Source organism: Monomorium pharaonis, chromosome 3 (assembly GCF_013373865.1).
Source record: "Monomorium pharaonis isolate MP-MQ-018 chromosome 3, ASM1337386v2, whole genome shotgun sequence".
NCBI classification, from domain to species: Eukaryota; Metazoa; Arthropoda; class Insecta; order Hymenoptera; family Formicidae; genus Monomorium; species Monomorium pharaonis.
This window is the reverse complement of record NC_050469.1, coordinates 17,613,391-17,639,156: the sequence shown is the minus strand read 5'-3', so window position 1 is coordinate 17,639,156 and position 25,766 is coordinate 17,613,391. Positions and strand designations below refer to the sequence as shown.

Here is a 25,766-nt window from a genome sequence, read left to right as displayed (position 1 = left end):
AAAAATTTTTTGCTGAGTAGTATAACCCCTTAAGAAGAATTGACATACCTGAAGCAATGACTCGCAAACATGATTCAACCTGCGACTGAGAATGCGAATTCGTCGCGTTTAATTACGGAGGGAGTCAGAACAGCGATAAATTCTTTGTTTAGTTTAGGTGGTGCTAACCCTGCAAATTCCTCTCTGGTGTCATATTTCGTAAGCAGGTCGTTGTGAACTTTCTCAGCAAGGCCCTTTACGCCGTAAAGGACTACTTGAATAATGATAACAGCAAAAGAACTCAAATAATAGTAAAAAATGTAGAAGTCAATCGCGTAGAAACCCAGACAACACCAAGTCATCTAAAAGAATCACTATAACTGGTCATATTTTAGTTCAAGACATCTTTCAGTTAGAGCGTATAGTCAATTAAAAAACGACTAAAAGTTGGCTTTTGTGCCTTGTCCAAAAGATGACTTTAAGGTGACTAATTTTAGACATCTTTTAGTCATCTTTAAGACAAATGAAAGATGTCTAAAATTAGTCAACCTTAAGTCATCTTTTAGTAAGTGTTTTTAGACAGGCTTCTAATTGTAGATTAGGTTAGGTTAAGTTAGATTTTAATAAACATCTCAGACAACACAGAGAGTTAAAAAAAAATTCAATTCTATGTCATCAATTTTGAATTCTTTTTGAGATGCAAAAAAAATTATTTTTATAAAAATTTTATAAAAATACTTTTTATTCTCAAAAAGAATTCATAATTGGTGACATACAATTAAGTTCTTTTTGAACTCTCAATCTGGGATAGCACACATTAAATATAATAATAATATTTATTTTTACATCAATTACATATTTATTTTTGTAATACAATACATGTAATAAATTTTTATATAAATACAAAACGCAGTCTAAATAAAAGTACAGCAATAATTTAATGTCTATTTCGTTACGTCTCTTGTTCGTTAACTTAGTAAGTGTTAACACGTAATATGTCAGAATTGTACAGCTATTCGCTCAGAAATCTCCCAATCTTGGGAAAAGATTGCACCAAATTTTGTCTCAAAATCAAGCAGATGTTTCTTAATCCACGTATATCTTCGATTTATCTTATCCTAGGCAAATTCTGATTCTCATCGAACAAATGTGCGTATTCTTCTAATTGAATTCTTACAAACCAAACGAGCAGATCTTTCCTATAAAAAAAAGATGTTTCAAATATAATCGTACGTTTGTTGTTGTTTATACTAAATGTACAAAAATTTCTATGATGTACATACTTCACTTTAGGATGCAATTCTGATAATACTAAACATTCCTCCGTTAACTGATTGAAATGCTTCGGATTTTGACCTGAAAAGGCCTGTTTGAAATCCGTTGTAATCTGCTAGGCCAACTTATGCTAAATCTGATGAACTCTTTGTTCAAACAAATATAAAATACTTAATCAAAGAAACAATTCTATTAATTATTAGCGCTTATAATATAATGTGAAAAAAGCACTTTATCCATACAATTGTGGCGCAGTGAGTTGTGTATCTGCTCTCTGCCCGAGACTTGGATTCAAAACCGCGTAATCAGAAAGCAGACACACAAGTCACTGTGCCACAATCACTACCTTTATTTTAAGAAAAAAGTAGTATAACTAAATTACTTTTGAAATTTTTTTAGAAATCAATCTGACATAAAACGTTTGTAGGGCACAAGTTAAAAATACCATTTGCGTCCTTACTTGATCAGATAATTGCTTCACTTGTGGTATGTTCATGTAGCTGTTAAAATGTTGCATCATCTGCATCACTCCTTGCAATGGTACAATAATTTCTCCATATTGTTTCCTTTGTGTTAATACTCTGAAACCAGACCAAAGAAATCTGCTGTAGATTTTATAATTTTAAGACAATGTCTAAATATTTTTAATAAACGTACTTTAGATTATCTACTCCTTCCACTAGCACATGCAAATGATCAAAAGTGAAGTGCCAATAGCTTCACGGTCTTCACTTTAATTCGATCGTCATGGTAACACAGGCTTCAGTTGATCACATTAGGCATGGAATTCAAACTTTGGTAGGCAGATAAGCGGTACACATATCATCCTAACAAATAAATATGTACCATTCTTGGAAAAAATAAAATAAAAAAGTTGCATATAAAACATCGCATATATAAATTAATATTGCAAAATCTTAACTAAGTTAGACTAAATCAGAATTGACACACAATCACTTACTGAAATTTCTCGGATGACTGCTTGTTGTCCAGCGAGCACAGGATTGTCACAAGTCCTATCAATAGTGTTTTATTTTCTATATTATTCACCATCTCATCGATATTTGACAGTGACTGCTCCATGGGAAATAAATTGTTTATATAGTCCAGCACATTGAGGAAACTGTAAAATAAGATCATGGACATGATCGACTTGATTGACAATCAATCATAAAAATAAATAAAAAGGCTTGCCATCCAATATTAATCCAATGATCCAATATTAAGAAAGTAAACAAAGTGGATTAGCGTATTGAGAAAAAAATGTACCTGTCATTTGGAGGTTATGTTTCCCATGGTAGAGTGAGCAAACACATAGCGACACAAACTCCGGAATAATTTACACCATTACCAATTGCCAAAAAAGCACGTTTAAAAATTTGTTCGACTTTAAATATGTCCGTAAACGAGTGAGTTTCAGATGCGCACAGTAATAAACAGACACAGCAAGCTGAGTGAAACGGACACAGTAACAAACGGACACAGACCAAACGGACACAGTAATAAACGGACACAGTGCGAAACGGACACAGTAACAAACGGACACAGTGCGAAACGGACACAGTAACAAACGGACACAGACCAAATGCGCACAGAGCGAAACGGACACAGCGCGAAACGGACACAGACCAAATGCGCACAGAGCGAAACGGACACAGTGCGAAACGGACACAGACCAAATGCGCAATGAGCGAAACGGATACAGTGCGAAACGGACACAGACCAAATGCGCACACTGCACATGCGTACGGACCAAATGCATACACGGAAAGTCGCAAACCCATGTGATGCAGTGAATGCTTTGCACGCACACACACCACACACACACACACACACACACACACACACACACACACACACACATACACGGGGGGGTGCAAGGGGGGCCTTCGGCTCCCCTCCCGCACCCACCCCGTCCAAGTCGCTAACCTATGTGGACTTTACTCTGCTTGCAATGTACATGGATTGCATTTGGTCCGTGCGCACGTGCAGTGTGCGCATGTGCAGTGTGCACATTTGGTCCGTGTGCATTTGGTCTGTGTCCGTTTCGCTCTGTGCGCATTTGGTCTGTGTCCGTTTCGCTCTGTGCGCATTTGGTCTGTGTCCGTTTGTTACTGTGTCCCTTTATTACTGCGTCCGTTTGGTCTGTGTCCGTTTGTTACTGTGTCCGTTTCACTCAGCCTGCTGTGTCCGTTTATTACTGTGCGCATCTGGGACGCTTCCCCGTAAACACTCGCGCGCCCGAAAGACTTCAATTAACCACGCACTAAGACAAGGCTTAACTCCGCTATACTACACCATGGATAGAACTAATATTTTCGCTACACTTGCTTTCTCCTCAGATCGTCAGGCACAAAGTACTCGGTCGATACAAGTGAATTCTACTTATCTTTGTAACCACATGCACGATGGAATATTCTTGTAATTTTTTGAATGATTTTATTGTCAAATATAAAGGGCATAGCGGAATAAGCAGGTGAAATCTGCCCCCGCACTAATCGAGCTCAAATTGATATCATTAGTTGGCACCCTTGAGATGTAAAACTTCCCCAAATATTAGCTACAAAATTGCATTTTTGGGGAAATTATGAAAAGGGAAAGAAAAATAAAGAAAATGGTTTTTTTCGAAAATGGTTGGACCGATTTTAATGAAAAAAATATATGTTGTAAACATCGTTTAGACAAGTTTAAGAAAATTTTAAGTAATTTTTGTGGTAAAAAAAACTCGATAAAAAAATTTTTGATTTTATGAATTTTTGTGGGGGTGATAGTTCTGAGATACCACTTTTATATTTTCACAAAAACATCTCTAGATTTTCTTCTTTAACACATATTTTTTTCAAATCAATCGGGGTGGAACATGGTTAAAAATAATAATTCACACCGCGCCGCCGTGCCGCGCCGCGCCGGCTGGGCGACCGGGCCGCGGCGCACGGCGATTGTTGTCATGTTGAACTTACATACTAGTTGCAGTGTTGCAATGTTTAGTTGCCAAGAAAAATTGATATAATAATATAAAATATAATAACACATATAATATTTTCAGGACGTCTGCAATGGGAGCATCCCAAATGCGCACAGTAATAAACGAACACAGCAGGCTGAGTAAAACGGACACAGATCAAATGCGCACAGACCAAATGCGCACGGACCAGATGCACACGGACCAAATGTGCACGGACCAAATGCGCACAGACCAAACGGACACAGTAACCAACAAACTTACCACATGGGTTGCGACTTTTCGGGCACCTCTACCGACGGGGTGAATGCGGGAGGGGGGACGCAGCCCCCCTTGCACCTCCGCGCGCGCGCGCGCGCGCGCGCGTGTGTGTGTGTGTGTGTGTGTGTGTGTGTGCAAAGCATTCTCTGCACCACATAGGTTTGCGACTGTGCGCATTTGGTCCGTGCGCATTTGATCCATGCGCATTTGGTCTGTGTGCATCTAGTCCGTGCGCATTTGATCTGTGTCCGTTTCACTCCGCCTGCTGTGTCCGTTTATTACTGTACGCATCTGGGACTCATTCCTTAAAAATGTCAACCTTTTGTCACCTTTTAGTCTTACGTGCTGTCTGGGAACCTTTTATATTGTCTAAATATGTAAATTTTAATTCTTTAATCTATTTTAATATTGATTAAGAGACACAGTAGTAGCTCGCGCCAAGTGAAGTATCGGATTTCAGAAACGGCTAAACGGATCAGGTTCTAACTAGGCTCAATCGAAAGCTTGGGGTCGATTTGTATTGGAAAACTATTTTTATTTTTTTTTCTACGTACCTTATGAGAGGAGATATCACGATGCAAAGTTCAAATGTCAAAATTTTCATGTAAAAAACGTTATCATCATCGATCTCTCAGATCAGAAAATGTCACTTTCACACTTTTGATACAAGAGGCGCTTGTGTGCTATAAATGCGCCTCAGGTTATTTAAGAATCTGTCATACCGACGAAATATAGTGGCATGATGGCATGAATAGCGGTCACATTCGCATGCTTTTTGGGTAACATTCCGTTTCACCCATAATAATATTTAATGTTAATAATTATGTGCGTAATAAATCGGAACGCAGCCATTCACATCATCACTACGTTTGCATCGTGTGTCATGAATTATGTGGGTCGCCAGTGGTTCGCGTGAAGTGACGTGCAGTGTCATGTTGTTATGACAGTTCGTGAAGTAACAATGCATATTATGCCATTATGTTTAATGTAAGGTCTACAATGTCAGCAGAAATAATGGAGTAGGAGTAAGAAGTAAAAAATATGAAATAAGGTTTGCCTATTTCGTTTACTCCCGATTTTTAATTGATAATAATTGCCCATACATTGGTGACAAAAGATGCTTTTTATTTACTTAAACCTTTTAATATTTAACCACATGCACAACTCTACGTTACACTTCATCTATTTAATCATCAACACCAATGTAAAATTAAATAATCAGTGAGTAAGAAGCTCAGATTTTACACTGATGTTGATGAGATAGATGAGATATTGTGTAATATATAGAATTGTAAGTCAGTATTGCTGTAAATGTCAGTCAATATTCACAACTATTAATTAGCTTGAATAAAGCTTTAAATAAACGTTTTTAATAATACTAATTTTTATTCTTTGGTTTACTAGTGACATATATAATGCTGGTATCTTGGTGACGAAAGATGTAACGATACGAATGAAATTCACACAGATGACACGCCTTTTTTAGAAAGGGACATATATTTGTATACAGGGTGTTACAAAAGCATCGGATTTGCTTAGCACCATGCGATAGAGAATGAAAATCTAAGAAGAAATGTCTAATACTATTTTTCGATACGGTAAATAGTTTCGCCATAATTCATCATTGTAATAAGTCAATAAGCGCGGAGGTACAAGAGAAAGTCAGTGACGGAGAATGCGTGAAGTTGACTCCTTGTTATTAAAAATTGAAAAATGCTTCTAATGCTAATAATGATCGATAAAATTCTTTGAAAGGCTACCAAAATTTTCAATGGAACTGTCGGTTATCGAGAAATATTCCCATTTTGACGGGACTTAGAAAATTTTCGAATTTGTATCTTCAACTAAAGAAATTTTTTATTCCGCAGTTTACAGCTTCGAGTGCTAATAATCATTGATAGAATTCTTCAGGCGGCTACCAGAACTGTCGATTACCGAAAAAAAATTTTACCGCTATAGGTCTTACAAAGATTTGTCAGACAAGATAAGAAAAAATGTAATGGTAATTAAATTTATTTATTATAAAACGATAAAACATTATAACAAGTGCTTCTTATAACAAGTGCTCAGAGTGTCCACCATTAGCTTCTAAACATTTATTTGCTCTATTTATGACACTTTCCGTCAAAATGAAAATATTTCTCGGTAATTGACAGTTCTATTGAAAATTTTGGTAGCCTTTCAAACAATTTTATCGATAATTATTAGCATTAGAAGCATTTTTCAATTTTTAATATCAACTTCACGCATTCTCCGTCACTGACTTTCTCCTGTACCTCCGCACTTATTGACTTATTATAATGATAAATTAAGGCAAAACTATTTACCGTATTGAAAAATAGTATTAGACATTTTTCCTTCGATTTTCATTCTCTATCGCACGGTGCTAAGCAAATCCGATGCTTTTGTAATACCCTGTATATATATTTATATGTATATAAAATGTAAAATTAATAGTACGATAGAAAAGAAAAAGAGATTATAAATCTTTATTTTGTTTTATTTAAATAATTTAGTAAATATTTATTTGACACAATTCTTGTTGGTACAAGTTTGTTACCCATAAAATTCTGTTAATCATGCTATAAGCAGAAGTTCTTCGGATATACATAACAAACATAATTAACAATTTTATGAAAAAAACAATTTACTAATTTTCTAGAAAATAAGAAGTTAACGCTCTTTGGCGAATCTTGCACATCACTATCACAAAAGTATCAATATTTTGTATTACACAAAAGAATAAAAAATGTGTATGTAAAAAATCTTTGGTTTTTGCAACTTTGCGTATACATTGTAAAAGTACTATAAAAGTATTATAACTAACAATATTAGTTAAATATCGTAAAAATATTGTAAAAAATATGTGCAAAGAGATTATGAGACTCGGATTTGTGAAGTTGGACTCGCAAGTGGTCCACAACTCTGAATGCAGCTAATAAAATTCTACACGTCAAATGTATGCATACATTAGGCCAAATATTAAATTCAAATACGTTATTTAAAAGCCATATTCAAGTTCTTCAAGTTACATTAAAGTTAAAAAATTAATACCCAACATATTTTTAAAAATATATAATGTAAAAAATATACATTTAAAAAACTTTCGGTTACTTTGTAATACTGAAATACAGCTTTCACAACAAAACAAACGTTAATACTGAATGACTATGATATAGAATCACTATATGATAATGTCTAAACAGCTTGAGAAAAAATGGACATTAATATGATCAGATGTAAATATACATAATTAGATACGAAAAGATCTAATATATGATCATATACATATAATCAAATCCGAAAATTGGCGCGATATGATCATAGATGATTATATATGTATAATCATAAAAATATAATACATAATTAGAATATAAAAAGATCTAATAATATATGTATTTTATATGATTATATACAATACTTATTATATAATCCTATAAAAAATATATATTATTAGACCTTTTCATATCTAATTATATATTTTTATGATTATATATTATCATATTGCGCCAAATTTCGGATTAGATTATATATGATCATATATTATTAGATATTTTTATATCTAATTATATATTTTTACATCTGATCATACTATCCATTTTTTCTCGGGAGTATTAACGTTTAAAGAAGTAATTTAAATGATTATCCCCAGAATTCAACACAAAGTATACGGGGTATTGTGAATTTTATAATCCCACATCTAGTCCATAATTACTTTCTTTCCTCTAAATATTTTATATTTTTGTATTAAGTTTAAAAAGTTGTAATAAATGTGTTTACATTAATGTAATAATGTTCAAATTAATAAAATAACAATGACGTATATATTATGTTACAGAGAACAAGTACGAATGTATGGGGCGAATGGATGGGCGTGATGCATGGTGATGAAGTGGAATACGTCTTTGGGCATCCCTTGAATAAGTCTTTGGAATACACTGACGAAGAACGGGATCTGTCTTTGAGAATGATTCACTACTTTTCGCGATTTGCATATACAGGGTAGGTATTATGAGTACGTATTACGTGTTATGTGTCACGCAGCATTAATAAGTATTAATATTATTGCATAAAATCCCAATATTAAATTTTAGTTTGTATTATTTCGTTACAATCTGATAAAACTTGTTGTCAAAAGAATGGCAATAAATTAAATTAAGTTTCATTTGAATAGCTAATTCTTGAAATAGAAAAAAAACTCTAGAATAATGCAAAAGATATTTATAATAATAAAGATACCTTTTATTTACTTTAAAATTTGGAAATTTAAATAAACCTAGCCACCAAAAGTATAAAATTCAAAAGATGAATACATGAATGTTAAGTCTGGAATAATTGTTACTAATTTTTTAATGAAAAAACATTTTTACATTATTTCGTTACAATCTGATAAAACTTGTTGTCAAAAGAATGGCAACAAATTAAATTAAGTTTCATTTGAATAGCTAATTCTTGAAATAGAAAAAAAACTCTAGAATAATGCAAAAGATATTTATAATAATAAAGATACCTTTTATTTACTTTAAAATTTGGAAATTTAAATAAACCTAGCCACCAAAAGTATAAAATTCAAAAGATGAATACATGAATGTTAAGTCTGGAATAATTGTTACTAATTTTTTAATGAAAAAATCGAGTTACATGAAAATGTATGCCATGCAAATATGTATACCATATTTATTACTATTTTACAAGGAAAAATAATCAAAGAAACAATTTTGTAAAAAAGGGAAGAGATAGAATTTCAATTTGAAAATAAAGTTCCAAAAATTTTTCTCTTATTATAGAAATCTGTAATATACATATATGTATATGTAAACAAAGAATACAAAAGATAAACACTTTGTTACATTTCGTCCTTTACTGTTTCTCTAAACAGTCTAAACATATGTATTGTGAAATAATTATTAAGCCTTTTGTACTACAGTAATCATTTTATATAGGTCGTAATACAGGGTCGCGCTACTTACTGCATTGCGAAATCGATTCTATTCATCGTGGTTTTATTAATATTAACTGTAAAAACACAATTTGAATGAAATTACAACACAATACTAATATAACATAAGAGCATGTAACAAAATAATTGGGAGTAAATTATTACCACTTCTTCTACATTTGTTTTACTTTTGTGGTGTAAATTCTTGCGCAGCGTAAATATCGAAGTTACTTTAAAAAGATAATTGACGTAAATTTAAAAAAAAATTGTTAACTTTTTTATTTGCAGCAAAATTTCCAAGAATTACTAGATTACTATTTGTTTGGAATAAACTTCCGAAAAGGTGAAACCTCCGATCACGCTGAAATTTTAACCAAAGCTTACCCTTGATTAGAGAAAAAAGTCCCTAAAAGGATTTTCGCCGACAAAGCTTTGTTTGCCCTTTATCACTTCCTAAAGTTGCAAATATTTTTACTGTATATCTCTGAAAATATTGATTTTAGAGAAAAAAGTTTTAAACAAAAAATGAAGCTCATAAAAAGCTCTACAAAAAAGGTTATATACATTTTTTACGTAAACCTATTATTTTGGCTATCATGAAGAAAAAAAGCTTTTTTTCCCTCAACATTTTAAAAGCTTTCATTATGTATCTCAGAAAAGATTAGCGTAAAAAATAGGTATAGAAAATGCGTACTGTAAAGAACACACACACACACACACACACACACACACACACACACACGTGCGCGCGCGGGGGTGCAAAAAGAGCCTTTGGCTCTCTCCCTTCCGTACCCCGCTAATAGAGATACCCTGAATAGAAATGCGCAAAATTCAAATGAATACGTATATAATAAGAATCTCGTTTCAAATGCGCACAGACCAAATACGCACAGTGCGAAACGGACACAGTCGCAAACCCATGTGGTGCAGAGAATGCTTTGCACACACACACACACACACACACACACACACACACGCGCGCGCGCACGCGCACACACACACACACACACACACACACACACACGCACGCACGCACACGCACACACACACACACACACGGGGGTGCAGGGGGGGCTTCGCCCCCCCCCCCTTCCGCACCCACCCCGTCGGTAGGGGTGCCATGAAAAGTTGCAACCCATGTGGTAAGTTCGTGCGCATTTGATCCGTATGCATTTGGTCCGTGCGCATTTGTTACTGTAATCCTAACTCTAACCCAATCAATTTTAAGTCATTATTTAAGTTTATGAATATCCAATTGACCATGTTACAATGTCAATTGGATATTCATAAACCAGGAGAGTGCCTACAATAGACCCATCCACGCGCGTGTGTTTATACGAGTAAAATCCTGTTAATCCAAAATTAAAATTATTTTATTTCATAACAGTTATTATAACTGCCAAAATAATAGGGGTACGTAAAAAATGTATATAACCTTTTTTGTAGAGCCTTTTATGAGCTTCATTTTTTGTTTGAAACTTTTTTCTCTAAAATTAATACTTTCAGAGATATACAGTAAAAATGTTTGCACTTTTAGGAAGTGATAAAGGGCAAATAAAGCTTTGTCGGTGAAAATCCTTTTAGGGACTTTCTTCTCTAATCAAGGGTAAGCTTTGGTTGAAATTTCAGCGCGATCGGAGGTTTCACCTTTTTGGAAGTACACCCTTTGTTTGTTCTGAAATATACAATATAATTCACTAGTGACGTAGCCATCTTTATAATTTTTTAATTTGTCTTTCAGGATGCCAACAGTAACCGAATCTGAATGGCCACCTTATACAAGAGATCATCCAAAGTATTTTATTTGGAATGCAGAAAAAAATGACTTTGGTAGAGGTCCTCGCACAACAGCTTGTGCATTTTGGAACGAGTTTCTACCACGCCTAAAAGGGGTTCCTGGCAAGTAACAAAATAACACAAAAATAAGATACTCTTTTCTGACTAATTAAAGTTAGATACATTGACAAGTTGTATGTTTAATTACAGTATGGGGGGGGGGGGGGGTGGAGAGGGAAGGAACAAGAGAGAGATGCATTTTCAGTCTTTATTAACTTTATATTCTTTTTTTTATTACTTTGCAGATCCTACTCCCGAAGCATGTAAGAGCGCAATGGCATCAAGCGTTTCTGCGGGTGTCGGCGAATTGCGTGGTTCACCAATCGCATCCATTCTGTTACTTCCGTTGCTAACAGTATATAGATTCATATAAGCGGTTACTCATTCATGTCGACAAATCTTTTTCATGACTGGCAGGTACCTGACTGGGCAGAAAAGTTCAATCAGTGCTACCGTCCGACGAACAGGTCTACAATGAGCGTTGTTTACGCTTCAAGGATGGATTAGCGGTTGTCAACTATTCGTAGATCGATAGGTCGCCGTAGGACATATGCTATCGTATAGCAATAGTCCGTTTTTGCTGTGTCGTTATGTCACCGACACTGATAGCATACCGCGATGTTTGCGAATGATAATCAGATGTTCCATGTCTTAACGTGGTACATTCGTTGTTCCGAGATAGCCGTAGATTTATGTGCCGCAATCTGCAATTTGCGATCCGCAACTGAAGATAAAAGATACTCGGCAAGAGCTTAAAATGGATCCCGACGATCGGCTCCGGTAGGAGTCAAAGTTTAATTTCGATAATTCGCATTTGTGCACACTCCATGTAGCTTTATCAATTTTGCCCTGGCTTAGATTTTAATTTTTTCTTCATTTTCGTTATCTTCTAAAATTCGCTCTTATCGATTTTCATCTTTCGATTCGATCGATTCTATTTTTACATCTGATTGATAATCTAAGATATGTCTCGTGACATATACATAGTTATCGATAAACACGTGTGAATTTATTTTGCAATCTCGTTACAAATATTTCCGAAATAATGAAAAAATTTGAAAGCTGTTTTACAAACAATAGTCTAAACTACTTGTGGTGATCAACTTAAAAGTCGTTGCTCGATTGATCGTAAAAATGGCAATTGCAAGTGACAAAAATACAACGCAAATAAGTGAAAGGAACGATATAAATTTTGTATGCGTTCGAAAAGAGAATTATATCACAGCGATGATTAAATGGATAACCCTTATTTGTTATTCAACAGATATGAGAAAAGTAAATGGCGACCTATCTCGATCTTGCGGTTAATTTTATGTAACTTTTGATGAATTGTGTAATTGACGATTAAGCGTGATATACACTTTCAAGATTTGCCAAGTCCTCATGAATCGGATTAAACGCAAAGATCCAATTTCGATCACATGTGGACGGCAATAAACTCGATAATATATTTATAACAGATTCATGAAATAATCTGTAACAGTGACGCGATCAATCTGATTATAAATTGTAAGAAACCAGCTGCAATCGGTGCAACATCTTGTAATTGATCTCTTATAATTAGTTTACCATGTAATCAGTCAAGATTTATATATGGAATATCAGGGCAGAAAATAAAATATGAGAGAGAACAAGGACAGTAAATAAATGTAGCATGTATAGATTGACTGGTATGGGAGACGCGGTTATTAATTTTGAATTTAGTAAGCTAGAAAGCAAATAACACAAGCACACAAAAAAGTGTGCGGCGGACCAGACTAGTCAATCCTTATGTACTTTGACCCGGTGAATTCGAATCCAAGGTTAGAAAGTTAGCTCATATTTCCTAACTTCAAAAAAAAAAATTTTTTTAACATTGGTCCGGCGGATCAGACTAGTCTATCTTTATGTATTTTGACCTGCTGAATCCAAATCCAAGGTCAGAATTGTTGAATTGGATCATTTTTTTCTAACCTCAAAAAAAAAAACACCTCGTAAAAGCAGTTTGAGTCACAAATGTATAATCCGGAACGTGCAGGCTTGCGTAACCACATTACCCGGAGAAAATTCAATACGTATGACAAGTTTGAGCTTCTGTGAATAGCGTAGAAAATTCACTCCCTTTTTCTATTATATCTCTTTTATTCTTGAAGGTTCTGTACAATGGCTTTCTCTTACGTTTTTTTCCTTTCCCAGAGACATCACGTTTGAGCGTCTAGTAAAAATCAGCCATCATATTCACATCCCACTTGCCTTGATATCGATACTTCATCTCCTTGATGTCCTGATGAAATCTTTCTTCCTGTTCTTCACTATAATCACCTAGATTTTCTGGGAAATAGTCGATATAAGAATCTAAGAAATACAACTTACGATTCATTAAGCAACCTAGTTTTCTATAGTTCTCCATCATTTCCGCTACCTTTTTTTGTAATCTTCACTTTTGTTGTTTCCTAGAAAATTTTCCCGGTTAATGTGGTTACGCAAGCCTGCACGTTCCGGATTATACATTTGTGATCCAAACTGCTTTTACAAAGTGTTTTTGAGGTTAGGAAAAAATGAGCTAATTCAGCAATTCTGACCTTGGATTTGGATTCAGCGGGTCAAAATACATAAGGATAGACTAGTCTGGTCCGTTGGACCAACATTAAAAAAAAATTTTTTTAGGGGTTAAGAAATGCGAGCTAACTTTGCATTCTGACCTTGGATTCGAATTCAGTGGATCGAAATACATAAGGATTGGCTAGTCTAGTCCGCCGGATCACTTTTTTGTGTGCCTGTGTAATTAACGTAATTAACTTTTTAAACACTACAAAGAATGGATGGTGTATCATTATTAATTAAAACTTTGTTTTCAATAATTATTTTAGGAAGAATGACAGTATTATTTCAACAAATTAACAATAAATTATTTTTAAAACTTTTAAAAAATTACTTGAAAACCTAATAGATAATAATAATAATAATTAATAATAATATTAATAATGATAATCTGATCGTAACTGATTGCATAAATTATCGGATTTAAAAATTGTTTCTTGGCAATTTAAATTTGTAATTTAATTTAGTTTATTATATTTATTTTTTAATTTAATTAATTTTAAGCTTAATAAAATTAATAACAATAGATTAAGGCTATTCTTCCGAAAGCGGCCATGTTCCAATTTTGTTCAAATTTTATATATAGCTTCCATTTGGATAGAAAAGAGGTACTAGGATTTTTGGCCACTCAAAAGTTAAGCCACCTTTTAAACTATTTTTTATATTTTCTTTATATTTTAATATACAACGTTTGGTGATGTTTATTTTTACACATATTAATATAAATATAGTGCAAAGAATGCGTGGGGAAAAAGGCGGAGCCCCCTTTCCCATATTATTTGCTAACTCTAACCCAACTAATTTTAAGCTGCTATTTAGCCACAATTTCAAATCTGAAATTGCAAACGCATGTAGTATAGTACAAGCGTGAACGTTATTTTGCTCTGTAAATGGGAGGGGAAGGGAGTGTGGGTGGACTTTGCTACGCGTAGAAAGTCACAAACTGATGTGGTATAGGAGTGAGTCCCAGATGCGCACAGTAATAAACGGACACAGCAGGCTGAGTGAAACGGACACAGGAACAAATGCGCACAGACCAAATGCGCACGGACCAAATGCGCACAATCGCAAATCCATGTGGTGCAGAGAATGCTTTGCACACACACCACACACACACACACACACACACACACACACACACACACACACACACACACGGCGGTGCAAGGGGGGCTTAGCCCTCCCTCTCGCACCCACCCTGTCGGTAGGGGTACCCTGACAAGTCGTAACCCATGTGGTAAGTCTGTTGGTTACTGTGTCCGTTTGGTCTGTGCGCATTCGGTCCATGCGCATTTGGTCCGTGCGCATTTGGTCCGTGCGCATTTGGTCCGTGTGCATTTGGTCCGTGCGCATTTGTTACTGGCTTAGTTTACATCGTCAAAACCTTAGTACGCGTATTAAGTTTGGTGCGCACGAAAGCCTTAGTACGGGCGCGTTTACATCGAATGTACTAAGCATGTACTGTGAAAAATATAATACAAATTTAATTCATGTTGATGTCTCCTACTAAGACATTTTCACACCGGTTTTTAGATTTTAGCACTGAGGTTATGCTCAATTGCTAAATTCTCTCTAAAATGCGTTTTATGCGTTTACATCGACATTTGCATCACTTGGTACGCGTATCAGTTTAGTACAATACTCCTACTTGATACGCTCGTACCAAATTGATCCGGCAGCGTTTACATCGTGCGTACTAAATATTTAGTACGAATTTGATACGAATATGGTACCTGATACGCGTATCAAATGCACGATGTAAACTAAGCCACTATGTCCGTATGGCCTGTGTCCGTTTCACTCAGCCTGCTGTGTCCATTTATTACTGCGCATCTGAGACGCTCCCTGGTATAGTACGAAGCGTGGACACTTCTTCACTGTGGCTACACACACACACACACACACACACACACACACACACGCGCGCGCGCGCGCGCGCGCGCACGCACGCACGCACGCACGCACGCACGCACGCACGCACGCACGCACATACACACACGCGCGCGCGCGTGCCCCCAGCCCCTATCGGGGAACTACTCTTTCTCAACCTCCGTCAACATATGTCAAAATAAACATCATCAAAACGTATATTAAAATATATAGAAAATATAAAAAGTAATTTAAAAAGTGGCTTAACTTTTGAGTCGACAATAATCCTTTTAGTATACTTTTTTTTCTATCCAAATGAAAGCTATTTATAAAATTTTGACAAAATTGGAGCATGGCCGTTTTCGAATAAACAGTCTAGATTGGTAAGGTCAAGTCAATTGATATATTTTACATGAAAAACTGTGTTTTTATCCAATTATTTAACGATTTTGTAAAAAATTTCATTTTGCTCTCTAGAAATTATTACACAATGAGTTACTGTAAAGTTTCATACCGCGTACGTGCGTATGGGTACACGAAAGACTTTTCTCTGCAAGAATAAAAGAATAATACAATCCAAAATTAAGCAAATAAAATATGTATATATAATGCAATAAAAATGAAATTGCAAAATTGTCAATTTCTAAATAATCATCATCATCATTATCATCACACTAATGTAAACCATTGTTATAATAAGTATATCTTGTATGAAAGATGAGAAAATCATCCGACTCTTTGAGACTTTGTAAAGATTTTCATATTTCATTCTTCATAAATCATGAATCATATAATGCATCACCATTATAAGTCGCTATAAAATTATAAATCGTTTACCACATTAAAATATATTTTAAAACTGAATAAAAAAATTATGAAAAATAATGCTAACATAAGAACGTTGTTTATAAACGTAATGTATGTTTAAGAGCAAAATCAATATTTATCGTATAAAACTTTCAATTACTCAATAATTATAACAATTTAGTATCAATCTGATATTAATTTAATCAGTTCGCATGATTGAATCAGTGAAGATATCCAATCTCTTGGTGGATCATTTGGAATATATGATATAGCTATCATAAGAAGAAACGAACAATGTCTACAATACTGTCTACTACCCTTATCAAAACAAATTACAATGTCGTATCTGACCGTTAGTTTCCCGGAGTTGATCGTTTTGATTTCAATAAGCGCTCTTGCCCAAGATAATCTCGATAAAATATTAAAAATTGTGTAATTCAACACTGAAGTAGCTCCATGCTCCGTAAAATTAAAGAGTATCTCTTGAAAAAAGCAAACAAGACCTACGTGCACTTTGCTTAATTTTCAGTTGAAAAATAATATGAACAAAGATATATCTCTGCAAATCTCTTTAAATGTTGATTTTTGAAAAATACATATATGTTACTTGTTGTGCAGAATTGGGCAAATTTATCTATTGTGTATCATTATGTTGAAATAGTCTGAAAATTCTATAATAAATACTGAAGTGGAACTTGACTCCAGATTATAAGGTAAATTTGGTTTTTGGTATCATTTTTCAGTTTTATGCAGATCGAAAATTTTAACTTTGCGCATTTGTTGTCGAGAACTATTTCAAATTGCATGTTTGGGTGTGTGATTAAGTAGTTCGATCGATGTGATTCTACTTATGAATCATGACTCATCGAGAGTGTCGAAAGAAGATCCGGAATTAATCACCTAATTTATTCGTTTTATTGCAGATGACGTCTCAAACTATTTTTTGGATAAAATATTGGAGGTAAGTGCGATGCGGCGTGGCGTGATAGTTTCTGATACAAATGCGCTAAAGTTTAAAAGTCATGAGCGTGAAGGAGCATTATATTTTTAATGTTTTCCTTCTTAATAATTTTTTGTGTTAAAAATAATTGATTTGCATGAATCATTAATAAATTAGCAATATATATATATATATGCTTATATTAGGTTTATTGTTCAAATTATGTTATTAATACACGGTACATAAAAAAAAGGCACCGAATTTGGAACACTTCGGTTTTCAATTATATTTCTTAAATAATGGTTAAAAAAACACTTTTAAAAATACTAATTTAAATTAGAAAGTATCTTCTATCAAATAATATAATAATTTTTATAATACTTTTGTATTTTTTAAAATAATTATTGTTTTTGTGATACATGTCAAAAAGAGCATTTGCTCTAATGGGCGCCTAATTTGGAATCCATATACGATTGAAATATCAAATTACATTTTATTGATTTATACATCTCACTACCTGAATTACGTAGTTCTATAGACTCTATGTTATTCCGTTAAGTTCGTCTAAAATGCATATTTTTTAACAAGTACTATTTTTCGATACGTCTATTAATTGTCTCTTGTAAAATCTCGCCTCGAAACATTTAGATTATTATACATATAGGTTATATATTAAAGTTACGATCACGGTCTAGCTATACTACGGTCACGATATAGTAATAGTTATTTAACATTACTAGACCTCTTATCTCACGGAGTGTTCCAATTTACGCATACACAACAATTTTATGTTTACATTTGCACTACAAGATGAATATAAAAAAGAAAAATAAAAAGAAACAGTTTTAGGAAATTACAAACATGTGAAATAATGGTAATCTTATTGATAATAGATTCACTATTGTTTAAACTGTGTAATTTGCAAGAGAACATTGTCCAAATAAAACTCTCGCTTTTGACGAATTCGTTTTTAGCAGATTTTACGCAGAAAACGGCATGGATTTATAAAATATGGATTTTTATTTCTTTTTCTTAATTAACCTTTCTTTTTCTTAATTAATCTTTCTAATTCTTAATTAACCGAGCTAATCATGTTTTTATCGGTATTTGTACGGTGCGATGTTTAGTTTTCAAGAAATAAGGGGTTGCAATTTAGGAAACTGTTCCACATTCGGTGCTTTTCTGCTAATATGTGAATATTATCGTAAATACGTGCATTTTATAACTCATACGAAATAATCGATACACAAAATATCAAGGATAAATTTGAAATTTGAGGTAATCCATTAATTACCTTTTTGAAAAAATAGGTACATAGCATTATAAATATTCATGGAAATATAATAATTCTTACAAATATAATGAGATTATTTACGTATGAAAGATGAAAGTTTAAAATTTATGCTGTTACGAATGCTAATTCTTTTAATGAAAATTAAAAGAGACATTTGCAAAAAATGATCTCTGAGAAAAACGATTATTTCGCGCGAGAAATTGAAAAAGAGAAAAAACAAAATAACTCGTGAAATAAAAAAAAAATATTTGCACGTTTTACACTCGGGATTTTAGTTAATAAAAATTAGTAGGACAAAGTGGGAAGAATTTGAAATGTTATTAGAATGACAATTTAAAAAAAGAAAAATTATAGCTGCCGAATTGTTGTTTGAATGGTATGAACGATAGAAAAAAAGATATCGTTCTATGACATAAAAAAAAAGCAAAACTACAAGAAAAAGATACGTATATGTATAATGTTGCAGATATGTATGACAGCTGAAGATGTAGCATGATTATATGTAAAATGTGTGTATGTGTGTGTGTGTGTGTGTGTGTGCGTGTGCGTGTGCGTGTGCGTGTGCGTGTGCGTGTGCGTGGCGCGTGCGCGTGTACATCTATATATATAAGTCATCTATATATAATATCTGTATGTCCGTATGTCCGCGGACTACTTCGTCATTTGTGGTCCGATCTTAAGGGGTTATACCACTGTAGCAGCACGAAAATGAGATACATATTCAATTCTTTTTTCATGTTAAAAAAATTTCTTTATCTTAAAATAAGTGCATGTACTTTTTAATATGCATATTAAATACAAAAAAATTTTTTTGTAATAATATTTTATTTAAAAATGGCAGCGCAGGAATTATTATAAGAAAACATTTTTTTTTTAAGGGACTTCGGGGCTTGCAGGTTAACAACTTTAATTGTTGACTTATGAACAAAAAAAATTTTTTATAATCTACATTAAATTGCCTAGTGCACCACGTAGGGAATTTAAAAAATATTGTTTAAAAAAATGGCAAACAGTTAAAGTCAAAATAATGTTTTTAGATAAAAATTGACGTAAAAAACGTTTCATAACATAAAAAGTTTTGAACTAATTAAAAAATCCGTACGTGGTACCTCGCGGAACGTTTTAAAGCTACTGTTAAAATTTCAAATAAATTGAACCAAAATTGTTAAAGTTATGCTGCAAGCCAGTTTGAAAAATACAGTTTCGAGAAAAACGCGTTAAAAATTTCAAAACCGATTTTTTACCTTTAGTCCGCAATGCCAGATCATTAGTAATTGCCTTTCTACGGCGATATCTTTCTCCTCTTTCTCTTTGCGAGACGATATAGAGGACGAGTGCACCTTTTTTGCGACGTCCGTGAGCGAGCGTTCAGCCTGCTGTACGCGCATCTCGTTAACTTCTACACAATAATTATAACAATTTGGTCCAACGACGATACTTAGCAGCTCTATAATTTTCATAATGCTGCATAAACCATCATTAAACACATAAACTGCAATATCAGTAGCTATGTCAAGTGTTGTCTTATCGCTTGAAAAACTCTTGAGTGCTACATTCCAAACTGTAGCATTGGAGCTCTCATTCTTTTTTAAACAATTATTAATGTCATCTACAATTACTTGGGGAAGCTCATTATTCAAAAGTATGTTACTCGTATCTATGAAATTCAAAGACCTAAATGTGCGCGGCGGCCATGCTGAGATACGCTCAGATTAGCGCTGCGACTGTACGTTCATAAAAACATCATAAAAATGTTTTAAGCTATAAAACTAATTGGAACTTGTTTTTAAGACATTAAGGCATTATTTAAGCAAAAAAAATTTTTTTCGATTTTTTGAAAATTTTACAGTGGTATAACCCATTAATGTCACTGGTGTCAAAATTTAGCAAATTTTCCGGGCTCGAATTTTTCAAAAACAGGTTGTTTCAAAAAGGATGGGTAAAAATATACGTTTTTATGAATAAAGTTTGTATTCCCGCGAACTCCTCCGTCATTCGTGGTCCGATCTTCTTGCAACTGGTCTCAAAATTTAACATTTTTTCCGGGGATGGTTACTATGGACTCGGATTTTTCAAAAACAGGGTGTTTCAAAAATGATAGACCAAAATATACGTATGAATGATTGAAGTCTGTATACCCGCGAACTACTCCGTCATTTTTCTGGGGAAGGCTTCTATGGGCTCGAATTTTTCAAAAACAGGGTGTTTTAAAAATAATAGGCCAAAATATACGTATGAATAATTGAAGACTCTATGCCCGCGAACTACTCCGTCATTTGTAGTCCGATTCTAATGCAAAAGATTTTATTTTATTCCAAATTTTACGAGGATTGCTGCTATGGGTTTGATTTTTTGAAATAAGGGTTTTTCAAAAATTATCTATATATTGATTAGTAACGGATAAGCGTTTGTTTGTATAACCGCGAATCCATAATCCGGTATAATCCGGTATAATCCGAGTCCATAGTAGCCATCCCCGAACAACATCGTCATTTGTAGCCCGAATCTCTTCCAAATGGTTTTATTTTATTCCAAATTTAACGAGTAAGGCTGCCATGGGATTGGATTTTCCATACAAGGTATTTTATTTAAGGACTTACATTCCTTAAAGTTACGCCAAACATTTATATAACAACCTGTATGTGGAAATGAATAAATAAATAATCAATGTAAAAAAGTGTTATTTACATATACACGGTTTTTCAAAAATATACATATATATGTTGAGTTGTCTGTATGTCTGTATGTCCGCGATAATTTTCGTCATTTGATGTCCGATCCTCATGCAATTGGTCTCATTTTGTTTTAAATTTCTTCCGGATTAAAATTAGGGGTTTGTTTGTTACATAAACAGTGTTTTTCCAAAATTTTCTTTACATAAATTAGTAACGGATATGCGTTTATCTGTATGACCGCGAACTACACCGTCATTTGTGGCCAAACTACTTGCAAATGATCTCATTTAATTCCAAATTCTTTGAGGATGGCAGCCATGGGTTTGGATTTTCTATATACAGAAGGGTGTTTCATAAATGAATGGCGTAACTTTAAGAAATGTAGGTCCTTAAATGAAACAACTTGTATATGGATATATTGAGTCGAATTTTTATCATACAGAAAGTTTTATAACATGATCTTCATTATGAAAAGCTTTGTAAAAACATGTATTGGATAAGATTACGCTTGAGTTCGGCACCTGATGTAAACGGCACCACAAATGATTCTGTATTATACGATATGCAAATGGTCTCATTTTATTCCAAAATAATCGAGGATGGTTGCCATGGGTTTGGATTTTCTATATACAGAGTGTTTTATAAATAAATGGCGTAACTTTAAGAAATGTAGGTCCTTAAACGAAACAACCTGTATGTGGATCCATTGAATCGGATTTTTATTATAGAGGGGGTTATATAACAAAATCTTCATTGGTAATTATTCACCTATACAGAGCCACCCCCGATTTCAATGTCCTTCACATATGTTATCAGGGACATGACCCTGAGTAACTTTTTCTTATAACTTAATCGTCGGTCATTGTTCGTTAAAGAGTTATTAACAAAAGAAATTTAAAAAATATCCATAATAAAACCACATACATACACATACACACGCATACACATACACACACACACGCACACAGAGGAAGTACACGTGGGGGAGCCTTCGAGCTCTTCCTCCTGCACCCACTCCGTTGGTAAGGGTGCTTTATACAGAAATACGCAAAAGTATGATATTTTGTTGAGAAATAATTGTCACACAAAATTTCCACACAAAATTTGGTGGAAAGAGAATGTATTCTCAGAAAACGCGTGGGCAGGTGAGGGACTCTGCCCCTGCACCGCCTCCCCGTAATTTTTCCTAACTTTAACCTACCAATTTTACGTTGCTATTTGGTTAATGTGAAAACATTGGAAACAAACAGCGTGGAAAGTCACAAACCCATGTAGTACAGTACAAGCGTGGACGTCGTTTACTTTATGTTCAAGTTTATTAATATTACAGTAAAAGTGCTGAATGGGTTTGCTTCGTGTAGAAAGTCAATGAAAGGACAAAAATCAAGAAAAATGCTGAGCTCCAGGATATTCAATTTTTCAGTTGTATTTGATTAAACGTCCGCGCTTGTACTGTACCACATGAGTTTGCGACTTTCTACGTTTCCAATGTTTCCAATGTTTTCAGATTAACCAAATAGGGACGTAAAATTGGTGGATTAGAGTTAGGAAAAATTACGGGGAGAGGATGCAGGGGAGGAGGAGCAGTGCCCTGCCCCTCCCCCGCCCACGCATTTCTAAGAATATATTTTCTTTCCACACAAAATTTTGTGTGACATAGTTATTTCTCGACAAAGTACCGTACTTTTGCGCATTTCTGTATAGGGCATCCTTACCAACGGAGTGGGTGCGAGAGGAGGAGAAGGCTGAAGGCCCCTCCACTTGCACCTCCCTGTATGTGTGTGTGTGTGTGCGCGCGCGTGTGTGTGTGTGTGTGTGTGTTTGTGTGTTGTTCTATTTTACATAGATATTTTTCAAACTTCTTTTGTTAATAACTCTTTAACGAACAATGATTAACTGACGATTAAGTTATAAGGAAAAGTTACTCAGGGTCATGTCTCTGATAATATATGTGAAGGACATTGAAATCGGGGGTGGCTCCGTATAGGTGAATAATTACCGTAAACGGCACCACTAACGATTTTGTGTTATACAATAAGTACGCATGTTCGTTAATTTGTATTTCCGCGAACTACTTACACGGGTGTGTATTTTTGATCAAAAAATGTAAAATTTGAGTACCAAAAGCAAATGGATGGACATAGAAATGATTAGGCTTACATTTCAGTGTTATATATATAGATAAAAAATTCAAAAACAACTAATTATGCATACATACACAAGCGTGACTTAATGGTGATTAGAGTTGAAAATTTAAATCTTTAATCGTATTCTGTGACAATTACTTGAAAAATGAAATGAGTTATAAATATGTGAATAAATGACTAAAAAAGTTTAAATATAAGTTGATAGTTTCATATATTGTATGTTATTTTGAAATAGATTAAAAATATCTTATTATAATAAATAAATTTAAGATTTAAAAGAAGGTTCAGAGGATTTAACTAGAAAGGTAGAGAGTAATTGATGTTATAAAAAAAGAAAAACATTTTGACGGTGTAAAAAGCGGTATTTCGAAATACAGGTTGTTTGAAAAAAGAATTTTTTAACAAAGTTATTGCTATCATTTCGGAAACACCCTGTATTTTTGTGCGAGTTTTAGGGTCCGCGGACAAACAGACGCGGTACTTATATACGCGCTTCGCGCGGGCAAAGAAGCTAGTACATTGTATACGAACTAACAAGTTCTAGTTACAGGCTTAAGTCCTGACAGTGCGACTTCAGCTTTATTTTAAAGATTAACAAAACAAAATAAAGATAAGGAAAGTGATCTCTTGATAGCATAATTCGGAAAAATCTTTGATGATTTTTATATCAACTTAAGCATTCGATTTGTTTTTTTTGTGTCTGTTAAAATTATGGAAATCTAATGGTCGATTGAGCGATGCATGAATACGCAAGTAGAATATTGTTCGATCCCATAATTGATTAATTGTCATAAATCCAATTTTGTCTGTAGGAATTAGATGAAAATATGTTAGTTTCGTTCATAAACTTTTAAAAATGTATATATTTTTTTGAATGAAATGAGAGCATATTGCGTTATTATTGCACGCAATAGAGCTATCACAATAGCTATAAGATTTTGAATGTAAGCTTATATTTTGGAGAGTTAGTAGTACAGATTTGCTCATAATTCTTACAACATTATATTTAGATTTGCATACATGTGGCATATGTACAGGGTGTTCTGCATATGAATTAATGTATCAAAATGTGTGATATGTTGTACAAATCAAGAAAATTAGGTAAGAAGTAAAAATGACTAGAGAAGCACAATTATAATATGCATTTTTAAGCATTTTGTATTGATATTTAATTTTGAATTAATTCACATATTTATTTAAAATTTCTTATAAATATGATTCTCTCACAAGTTTGCGTATGTTCAGTAATATAATAATTTCATAACAAAATTGTATAGTAATTTTGGCAAGACGTTACATACTTACAAGTAAAATTTATCCTGAAATATTTCAGAAAATATAAGCTCGTTGATTTAATTCAACGCGTGCGTATGAGTATAATATACAAGATATATATATATATATATATATAATATATATATGCTTCTGGTAGCGAGACACTAGAATTTATGTTGCTTATTATTCGTTAGTTTGTATATTGCAATCATATTCAAATACTTTCCATATGTGTGCGCGTATTGTGCGCGAGCGTTTGTGTAAATGAATGAATTAAATTTCTCTGTTTTGATCTGAAAGCAATATCTCTCTTACAAATATCTTGAGTGAAAAAAATGTCATTTGAGGCAAGTATCTTTTGAAAATGTCTTGCTTTGAAATTTGTGTTATAAGCTACTCAATATATTCTCTCTCTCTCTCTCTCTCTCTCTCTCTCTGCACATTTTGTTTATAAAATTTCTGAAATACTTTTTATAAAAATATCATTACATTAACATTATTTAATATAACTTATTACGTATGAAATACTTTAGAGAATATAATAATAAACGTAAAAATTGCGCAATATATCGCATAGTTGTTTTTGTAATATAATGTAAATATATTTTTTGAAAAAACATAGAGAGATATGTTTTTAATTATTATTATAAATTTATAAAGGAATTACATTTTACATACACGAAGAAAATTTTATAGTAAATGTTACTATGCATGATAGTAGGTACAGACTAAGGATGAGCAATCTTGAATCGATATTTTGAAAAATCGATTTCTTTGTATCCGAATATCGATCTCTTTTGACCGATCTCACAGCTTCGATCAATCCAGTGAATCGATTCTTGAAATCCGAAATCGATCCTGTTCACTGAATGTTAAATTAGGTTAAAATAATGCATAGAAGCATTAGGGTGCTGTACTATGGGCCTC

General features: G+C 33.6%; 1 protein-coding gene across 10 annotated transcripts in view; it reads left to right on the top strand.

Annotated features, from left to right (window-relative positions):
- LOC105831072 (acetylcholinesterase) overlaps nucleotides 1-25,766 on the top strand; it is a 474,599-nt gene that overhangs the window by 399,010 nt on the left and 49,823 nt on the right. For 8 of the 10 annotated variants that reach the window (XM_036283861.1, XM_036283858.1, XM_036283859.1 and 5 more), the window contains 4 exons: nucleotides 8,316-8,479; nucleotides 11,158-11,315; nucleotides 11,498-11,607; nucleotides 17,432-17,469. In XM_036283861.1, the coding sequence (XP_036139754.1) occupies nucleotides 8,316-8,479; nucleotides 11,158-11,315; nucleotides 11,498-11,607; nucleotides 17,432-17,469 (470 nt within the window). The remainder of the gene's footprint in view (nucleotides 1-8,315; nucleotides 8,480-11,157; nucleotides 11,316-11,497; nucleotides 11,608-17,431; nucleotides 17,470-25,766) is intronic. The other 2 variants (XM_036283860.1, XM_036283862.1) reach the window with 2 other exon arrangements.